At 43.7% G+C, this 10,000-nt stretch overlaps 2 protein-coding genes across 5 annotated transcripts in view; one reads left to right on the forward strand and one right to left on the reverse strand.

Moving 5' to 3' along the window:
* The window catches only part of LOC122248154 (uncharacterized), an 18,489-nt gene extending 11,276 nt beyond the window's left edge, over positions 1-7,213 (forward strand). Inside the window, exons 2-3 of one of the 2 annotated variants that reach the window (XM_086547390.1) lie at positions 901-2,184; positions 6,641-7,213. In XM_086547390.1, the coding sequence (XP_086403516.1) occupies positions 901-2,184; positions 6,641-6,874 (1,518 nt within the window). In that variant the 3' untranslated portion in view covers positions 6,875-7,213. Of the gene's footprint in view, positions 1-377; positions 2,185-6,640 lie in introns of those variants that run through there. The other variant, XM_043007994.2, reaches the window with a different exon arrangement.
* Positions 7,214-8,747: 1,534 nt separating this feature from the next.
* Positions 8,748-10,000, reverse strand: part of LOC122248152 (uncharacterized) — a 7,060-nt gene continuing 5,807 nt past the window's right edge. For all 3 annotated transcript variants that reach the window (XM_043007992.2, XM_086547391.1, XM_043007991.2), the window contains exon 2: positions 8,748-10,000. This exon is cut by the window's right edge and continues 668 nt beyond it. In XM_043007992.2, coding sequence (XP_042863926.2) covers positions 9,254-10,000 — 747 coding nt within the window. In that variant the 3' untranslated portion in view covers positions 8,748-9,253.

Genomic DNA, 10,000 nt, shown 5'->3' on the forward strand with positions numbered 1-10,000 from the left:
ATTATCATTATCATAAAACGTTGTTATTATCATTATTATCCCCATTATGATAATGATAATCATCATAATTATAGAAATGATTATCATTAGTTATTATTCTTATCTTTATCATAACTATTATTACGATTACTATTATCATTATAATTGGTGATTAATATTACCATTAATATTATCATGGTTATTATAATTAATACTACTACTACTATTATCATCATTACCATCATTTTCATTTTTATGATTACTGTTATCATCGTCATTGTTGTTGTTATCACATCCTCCGAGCATCCCCCACCGCGTGGAGAGTTGCGTGGGCGTGTCGCGGCAGCCTCGACGTCGTCATCGCGGGCGTCGCGGCGCGGATGCCCGCCACTTTCACTGAGGAGCGCCGGTGGAAGCCGACGACGGACGCCGCAGTCTTAACGCGGGACTCGCTGCCGACGCGCCTCCCCTGTGTTTCTCGTGGGCGTTCCAGGAGACGTGACGTTTTGCTTGGTGTTGTTGCTGCGATTCAACGCCGAACAGAGCGATCAGAATAGGTGGATCGGGTCCATGTGATGTTCACCGGTCCGTTTCATTGACTCAGTGTTAATTACTATTACTGTGGAAAGCAAAGCCAGACAAATGTTCCTTGTTGCGTGGGCCTTCCTGGCTTCGCTCGGACTCGCCGCCGGGCAGTTCCAGTTCTCGCTTCTGAGCTCGCTGCAGCCTCCTCCCGAGCCGCGCACGCTCCTCCGTCCGCCGCCGCCGCCCTCGCCTTCCACTCTCGTCGTAGCTCCTCGCCGCCCACCATTGCTGACCCACGCAGGGCTGACGGGTCTGGCGCCCCCGCCCCCTCCTCCTCACTTCACTGCCTCGCCCCCCGACGTGTCAAATGCCTTTACAGCCTTGTTGTCCCCGCAGGTCGTCAGCGCAGGACCCCTACGAAGCTCGGAGGAAGCCACGCCCTTGCCCACGTTGTCCTCGCCTACTACGATACGTTTCACCATTGACGACGTCCCGAGTTCATTCGAGCCGTCGCTCTTTCCGCCGAGGGATGTTTCTCTTCAGGAGGATCTCAGCCAGGACGGAAGCCTCTCATCCTTCGAGGCGTCGAGTTTCACCCTGGAGGACGAGGACGAGGCGCCGCTCACCCTCTCGCCCGTCAGAGCTGAATCTCTCGGCCAGCTCTTGTTCCTCACTTCGAAGGAGACTCGAGATCCGGAGTTAAACCCCGGCGGAACCGGGAGAGCATTTGGGGGGAACCAGGAGCCTCTGTCGGCTCTCGCGCCTTATCTTAATGCTGCCGATGCCACATTCAAACCGTCTCTGTATTTCCCTTTTCTGCTCGACTCGACTGAAGAACCTCAGAACGAATTCACGCTCATTGAGGAAAGGAAACCGAGAATCAACTCCTTCCTCCGCCCACAACCGCCCCAGTACTACGAGTCCCCCTCGAACGCCTTCGTCCTCAAGCCTATCAAGGTCGTTTCTCCAGGGGTCGCGGAGGAAAGCAAGGACGGGGGCAGACGTCCAGTTGACCAAGGGAGGAACAAGACGCCCGTACCCCAAATAGTCGACATGGACGGAGACAAAGACGCCTTCCGGACCGCCGTTCCCAAGACAACCAAGCCTCCCCCAACGAGGAAGACTCTTCACTTCGACCAGGAGTTCCTCTCTCTCCTCCGAAGCGCCGCAGCCGAGAAGAACAACAAGCCGGAGACGTCCTCTCCGTCGAGTCCTTTCTGGCTGGACCTGGCGAGCGAGAAAAGCAGTGATGCGTGGCGACTGACGGGCTCAGAGGCAGCCTCCTCCACGACCCCTAGCACCAGCGCCGAAGGGGGACTCTTCGCGAAATCAATAAAAAGTCTGACGTCAAGTGTATCAAGCACATTTAACGTCTCCAGCATCTCTATTGCGTCCGACTCGACCAACGCATCTGCGAATGAGAATAGCCCTTCCTTGCTCAGAGAAGCACTTTTCGAATCTGAAGGACCGAAGATAGTGTCTGTTGGGGAGGTTGGCGAGGTGCCCCATGACCTCGAGGGCGCTCATACCCACGAGGCGCCCGCGACGCTCTCGGCGGTGCTGAAACACGGCGTACAGGCCCTCAATGTTAGCGCGCGGGCGTCAGGTTGCCCGAAGCTCTACGGGAAAGTCGAGCTCACGTGCGACGTCCACCACGATGCCATCGCCAACACCTCTATGGTGAGAACGGCTCTTTCTAGTGACATTGTCACCATCTCTATTGTTACTTTTCTTACTGCTGCTCCAGTCATTCTCTAATGTTATTACTGTTGTAGTTATATATATATATATATATATATATATATATATATATATTTTTTTTTTTTTTTTTTTTTTTTTTTTTTTTTTTTTTTTTTTCATCACTATGATATTCATCCTTTGTGTTTATTTGGACATTTATCATAATTATTAACATTATCATTACCCTTTTTATCAACATTGTCATTTTTTGTCATTACCATGGCTCTCTCTCACTACCACTGGTAGTTTTGAAATCATCACTGTCCATTGTTCTTATTTCTGCTAATACTATCATTGTCTTTCTGATTGTCTCCAGTTTTGTCAGCATTTACCTATATCTATATCCTATTTTGTTTTTAATTTTTGCATGTTTTATTTTATTATCATATCAATTAAATGATATATTTTCCCTTTGTTGTTGATGAAAATATATTTTTTCGTTGCCCTTTACCCTCTCTCGCATATTTGGTCTTCCTATGTATTTCTCTTTCTTCCTAGCTCGCTCTCTCTCCCCTTTTATCTTTTATCTCTCTTCTCTTTCTCTTCTTTCCTGACTGCCTCTACACATTTCCCTTTAAACCTCTCTCTGTCTCTCTTTATTTTTCTTTTCTCTTACCCTCTATCTGTTTATTTTCCTCTCATCATACATTTACTTTCATCGCGGGATCTCATGTCCGTGTATGACAACCTCACTCGTGCAAGCAAGCAAACCCGTGGCCTGCATTCGACCGGCGCTCTCGGCTCGGACAACCTCCCCCGCGTTACGTGATACTTCTGATTCACATGCGGTTGAAACGCCACTCGACCACGATGTTTCGACCACGATGCTGTGGTGACGTGACGGTTGATATGAAGATGTCGGACAGGTGGAGGTGCAAACAGGGTGGCGTTCTCTTTCGGTTGATTAATTAAGAAAGTCGGTTGAAATACGGTCACGCTAAGGGATGAGATGAAAGACTTCATAACGGAGAAATCCCTGTTGAAATTCAACTGAAATAATACCATTTGGGTGGGAGGATTTTTAGAAAATGCATTGCGAAGATTTCCATTAAAAAAAAAGAAAAAAAAATCAATTGCAATTCAGCCATATAGCAAAATGGGGGCCATGTTGGAAATGTTCTCATTCAGTAATTCTAGTAATTGAGGAATCTATCCATCACTTCATGTTGCCTCAGTTACCAGTTAGCCACTCATGTGTCCTTTCACCGGTTGTGAGCCTAGTCCAGTTTTGTGGATGTTTCTATAAATAAGCTTTTCATGTGTTTTTGTGTATGCGTAAGTCTGTGTATATGAGTTTGTTGTCTTCACATATTCCTGTCAAAGGAAATTGTCGCAGCAAAAAGAAAACAAAAGAAGAAATAGAAATTTAGGCTAAATTAATGCACGGGGGTTCTTTACCTATCGTGTTTCATTTTTTTTCACACGTTGCGAGGTGTTCTGACTGCACATAAAGTCATCTGTTCGCTGGAAAAGTCACATGAAAGTACCGGATGTAAACAATATGTCTACGAAGTAAATACGTCGGTATGATTTATTTGTTTATTTATTTCGTTAGCCTGAGAACGATTTCTTTATTTGACAGCTGAAATAGGGTTTAAGGAGAAAGTACAATGGACGAAAATCATCTGGAAATCATCTTTTCAATGTAGTATTTATATCGACGTATTTTCAAAGCAGTGTATGTGTGTTTGTTTATTTGTGTGTGAATAAATGAATGTGTATATATATATAGATAGATAGATAAATAAATATAGATATAGATACAGATAGCCATACATATGTGCATATATGTATATGTATATGTATATATATATATATATATATATATATATATATATATATATATATATACACATATATATGCATGCATGCACGCACGCACGCACATGCACGCTCACACACACACAATCAAACAAACAAACAAACAAACACAGAATGACAAATATAGAAAACTAAATATTTTGAAGATGAGATTATTAGCATAATTTACAGTTGTACATATGCATAATTTTCTCGCTGCACATTCTAGTGTTTTCGAACAATTACCGAGGCAGCTTTCCTAAGCCAACACCTGCACTGTTCCAGATTACACATAGTTTCTAAAGCCACATAACTGTTTATGATCTGCCGAGCAACTTGCTTGATGGTTGGCCCTCTGACTGATAATCATTGTGAGTTTAGGGGACGAATCATTTGGAGAGAGGGAGGGAGGGAGGGAGAGAGAGAGAGGGAGAGAGAGATAGAGAGAGAGAGGGAGAGAGAGAGAAAAGAGAGAGAGGGAGAGAGAGAGAGAGAGAGGGAGAGAGAGAGAGAGAGATAGAGATAGAGAGAGGGGGGAGGGAGAGAGAGAGAGAGAGAGAGAGATAAGGGAGAAGAGAGAGAGATTATTAAGGAAACCGAAAGGGAAAGTCAGACCGAGAGCCAGAGAGAAAGAGCTGAATTAGGTAATCATAAGAGACACACATAGAATCCTGTCGGTTTCCAGACGCCACAGGGTCATCCGGGGTCATAGGGTTCACACGTTCTGTCGTAGGCCCAGAAAAGTGAGAGCGAAAATGAGGCCTTAATGGTGCCTGCTACGGGTGTGTGACCACAAGGGGGAGGGGGGGGGAAAGGTCGGGTTAAGTAGGCCTTGTCACAATGCATCGAAAGGGAAAGTACGGATAGCAGTAAAGTTCGTAAATAAAGCTATCATAACATACAGAATAAGTCAACTTACAAAAATGAGACACGCAGATTTATCATACACATCAATATACTATTTTCGCCATCAAAGCGAGAACAATATTGAAAGGAATTCAAAGATTAATTTTACTATGCTCGCTCACCCAGATTCATCCAGATGATCATTTCATTCGCATCCACTTCAAAATAATTGCACAATTAGCACTTAAATCACACTCTCACATAGTATTAAGCAATTGAGTGCCTCCATCCACCATATTTGATCTTGGCCCCTGTCACTGCGCCCACGACAGGAGAAATCTCACACCTGCTTATTACTGTGAGTGTGTTTCCGACACTGCTGTTCCAGTTAGCGGAGAGCTTTGCCACATTACGAAAGCAGGTACTATAGTCTTGGAGTCGTAAATACGCAAAGTCCTGTTATCTTTGCGGTTAAAAAATGTTTGATTATTTCTTTGGTTGATCTTCAAAATGGCCCAATTATTGAACTGAAAATTATAGCCTCTGATAAACGAAAAGCAAATCGCCGGTCTACGCTGTCAGCGAAAGTTGCGGCGACAACAAAAAAAGAAGAAAAGAAAATCACTTACGGTCAAAAGAAAGTTAAACAAACACAAACACGCACAAATACACACCATATGCGTGCCTTTAAGGCTTTCACGGGAACAGCGAAAAGGAAAGTGGGAAGAAATTACAGTGACAGTAAACTTCTACGGCAACATGCCGTTTAGTAGCAGAATGGCCGTGCTGCGTTTACGGAATGTATGTAAAAACCGCACAATTTGGACTCGTGTCGTGGCTCTGGGCACTAAGAGAGGCAAAAGGAAAGCTAGTCATCCAGTTAGTACTTCTTATTTTCTTCAGAGAGAAAAAAAAAAACTCGTATGTGTGTGTGTGTGTGTGTGGGCTGTTTCAGGACCTGATTTGTGTCACCAATCGACACTAGACCATATGGGAAAAACCCTTCATATGCTGTATTTACAATGTCTTTGTGGGAGCCTGTAAGTTCATTTTTATTAGTGTGTGTTCCGGGGTTAGAACCGATAAAAAAATGTATATGCAACGCTACATAGCCATTAACCTTGAAATCTCACTCTGCTTATTAGTCTTGTTATTAAAGTCAATACCACTTCTTTGTTAAAGGATCAATAATTCAAGATCACCTCTTGTTTACAAATATTCTTGTAGATGAAACTTCTTCAAGAATCTTGAGTGGTCTAAAACTGTCCCTCCTTAAATTTTTGTAGTAAAAAATATGGTCTGATGCTATCTTTGACAAGACAGTCACGCATGTCAGTGATGCAAATAACGACAAGGAAGGCCTAAAATAATTCGTGTCCTCAATATTCAGCTTGAATTTCTCAAGAAGCTGTACGAGATTTAGTCAATGAAGGCCATAAAAGTTTGAGTTTATTACTTTCCAAGAAAGTGGGATTGATTAGGCTGTAGGTTCCTCCGTTGGGACTGTGCGTGAGAAAGAGAGCACTAAGTAAATTAAAAGATTATGATTGATAGACATATGGAGAGCACACACACTTATGTGCGTAAGGGGATGGGTGTCCATATCCGTGCTACCACATTTAACACATCTTCCATTATAAATTCATCGTTACCTGAAAAAAAACTAACGTGAAAGTGAAAGAAAATTGGCCGATTCCGACCTTCAAGAGAAATACGCATACAACAAGACTGATTATCCTTCCTCTTTCAGAAAATGATGTGGAAGAAAAAATCTTTCCTGAAGGGACGTCCCGAAGAGCAAATCGTCGCCGAGGACTCCAACTTAATGCTAGAGGATTCCCGCCTGTCTCTGAAGCGCCTGAAGGACTCCTACTCCCTCGTCATCAAGGACTTCAGGCCAAAGGATTGCGGGACCTACGAGTGCGAGGTGCGGGCAGCGGATACCGTCGCCGCCTCCCAGTTGCTTCTCTTCACCTGCCTCTGATCTTACTCCTGTACTCGTAATATTTCATTTACTCCCTAAATCCTTTTCCTGCGTCTTATACCTACATGCCGATCTTGTATTTTATTTTTTACTTCATGTTCCTATATTCTACAACCACATTTTCCCTTGGACAACCCGTTCATTCAGCTTCCTTCTTGTAATTATTTAAAATAGTCTATTTACCTTAGTGTAAGAGTCGATCAGAATATTGTTGATTTATGAATGCGTTTGTTTGGATTATGCTGTTTTAAGTGTTTAATTTATATTTTTGTTTTAAAATGTTGCGTGTTTGAGACTTGGACATGTACAGTAAGATCGAAATATATATCCATATTCAAATGGTACTTGGTCTCTTTTACCTTATTGTTTGGAGATATGCTACACCTACTAAGACATCTACTGAAAACACTTTTTAAGTCGAACAAACCCGTAAATATATGTGTATATCCATCTATTTATCTCTCTCTCTCTCTCTCTATATATATATATATATATATATATATATATATATACATATATATATATATATATATATATATATATATATATATATATATATATATATATATATATATCGCACAGCTCCTTATATATCATACAAATGTATCAACTTGTTACACAATGTTAACCTGACGCAATATTGACTCTATTCTGTTTTCTATCAATGTTGCTTTGTTTGCAAAACCAAAGATATATGATTGCAATAGGCAAACATATTCACTAAATGTATTATTATATTCAGGGTAATATTAACTGCAATACATAGGAACGACATAAATAATACACTTCAATAAAATTAATATATCATTTAATGAATTACAGAAAAAATAGTAGCGTTAGTTGTCAATAATCTGTTACTTAACAAAAATAATCGCACAACCTTTGTCACGTTATAATTATTGGAAAGAATGTAAAGAATAAATGTTTAGCGGTTTAATCTATGTACCGGAAAGAGATAAGGGAGGGGGGGAGAGGGGAAGAGGGAGGGAGAGAGGGAGAGGGAGGGAGGGAGAGAGAGAGAGAGGGAGGGAGGGAGAGAGGGAGGGAGGGAGGGAGGGAGGGAGGGAGGGAGGGAGAGAGAGAGAGAGAGAGAGAGAGAGAGAGAGAGAGAGAGAGAGAGAGAGAGAGAGAGAGAGAGAGAGAGAGAGAGAGAGAGAGAGAGAGAGAGAGAGAGAGACGCAAGACGAGAGAGAGAAAAAGAGAGAAGAGAGAGAGAAAGAGAGAGAGAGAGACGAGAGACACAAGAGAGAGAGAGAGAAGAGAGAGAGAGAGAGAGAGAGAGAGAGAGAGAGAGAGAGAGAGAGAGAGAGGGAGAGAGAGAGAGAGAGAGAGAGAGAGAGAGGGAGAGAGAGAGAGAGAGAGAGAGAGAGAGAGAGAGGAGAGAGAGAGAGGAGAGAGGAGAGAGAGAGAGAGAGAGAGAGAGAGAGAGAGAGAGAGAGAGAGAGAGAGAGAGAGGAAGGGGAGGGGGGTTGGAGATGCAATGTCTACTCTCGCTTGGCCTGTTCAAATACCTACAAATGACTGCATGGAGCAGGGAAATTAGCGATCAGCGTTAGTCCTTTATTTAGCTGAAGGGGAATGAGATCACGACGGACGACTTGCCCGGAAGCGGTGAAGGTCATGCGAGGGACCGTGTCTCCGGCCAGCCTTACCCTGGAGGCTCAAGCCGAGGGTGACCTACGCCTGGTGACGGTTGGAGTCGAACTGGGCAGAGGTCACGGGGCACCTTTGACTGTCCTGAGAGCGAGTCTGGAGAGAATGACTGTGCGAAACGGGTGAGACTAACAATCTCCTCTCTTGGCATACAGCTTGACACTCAAGGAGGGAGGGAGGGAGGGAGGGAGGGAGGGGGGGAGGGAGGGGGGAAGGGAGGGGGGAAGGGAGAGGGGAAGGGAGGAAGGGAGGAAGGGAGGGGGGAAGGGAGGGAGGGAGGGAGGGAGGGAGGAAGGGGGGAAGGAAGGGAGGAAAGATGGAAAGAGAGAGGCAAAAGGAAGAGTCAGATTTACTCTAAAAAAAATTAGTGGGAAAGACACGTGCATGCATGCACACACAAAGGAACACACTTGTATATGTATATATAAGTATGCATGGAAAAAAAAGTATTGTAAAACTGCAGTTATTTGTGAATCCAGATCTTTTCAGTGGCAGAAGTGAGTGACTATTAGTGAAAGTTTATTCTTTACAGTTGCAGTTTGTCATAATGTCAAAAATACTAGGCTGCTATAACAGAATCACTTCTTATACTACTCTATTACCTGCCAAAATGTTTTACTATTGATGCAATTATTTTCTCTGGTTAACTTTCAGTACCAATCTTTTCTGTGATCTTGCTTGTGCCAGGTGTCAGTACATATTTCATTAATGAATTTTGAATAAGTCCTACAGAGGAAGGTCCTCTGTCTTGAACCCTTCAGAAATTTGGCCTTCCTCTTCACTGCTCTGAATCGTCTTTATCAGTTTTTGTATAATCTGCTTCTGCTCTCTAGTGTAGCGGTCGAGGTACCTTTCGTGGATGTAACCCAGTTCAGCATTTGTGATCCCGAGATTCTTCCCCTTTTTCCTCTCCCATTCTATAGCCACCATGTCGATGAAACTCTCCAGTAGGAACGGAAGAGCCAGCGCCTCAGAGCTTAGGTTGATGGTTGTCAGAGATATCCCATAGGGGAAACCTGTGTGGAAGTCACATGTATCTTTTGTCCAGAGCTCAAGCCTGCGGAGTTTCTCCTGAGGGGTGTGGGTGGTTGACCACATATCTGGATGGTGTGGCTCATTGTTGAGATGCAGATTGCACGACACAGCCCAGATATTGTGCCAGCCACTGTGAACCCACTTAAGTGTGTAACCCACGGCCTGGCTGAAGGCAAACTTACTGAGGTCATGACGATCAATGATCTCTGCGTGGAGCTCAGGCATGAAACTGGACAGACGGTCGAAACTTCTCTGAATCCAGAGACGGTGATTACATGTTTGCTCAAAGTGTTGCTTCATGTTGAAGATATTCCACAGCAGATCAACCATCACACCATCTTGGTGATCAACCACCCAACTTTCAGCCTCAGTTGTGTTCTCACTCTCAGCCCTATCAAGGACATTCACCCATTTTAGGTGCCTTTCCTCCAGGTACTT

The sequence above is a fragment of the Penaeus japonicus genome, unplaced genomic scaffold, assembly GCF_977035675.1.
Source record: "Penaeus japonicus unplaced genomic scaffold, GWHDUDI00000001_assembly GWHDUDI00000019, whole genome shotgun sequence".
In the NCBI taxonomy this organism is placed as follows: domain Eukaryota; kingdom Metazoa; phylum Arthropoda; class Malacostraca; order Decapoda; family Penaeidae; genus Penaeus; species Penaeus japonicus.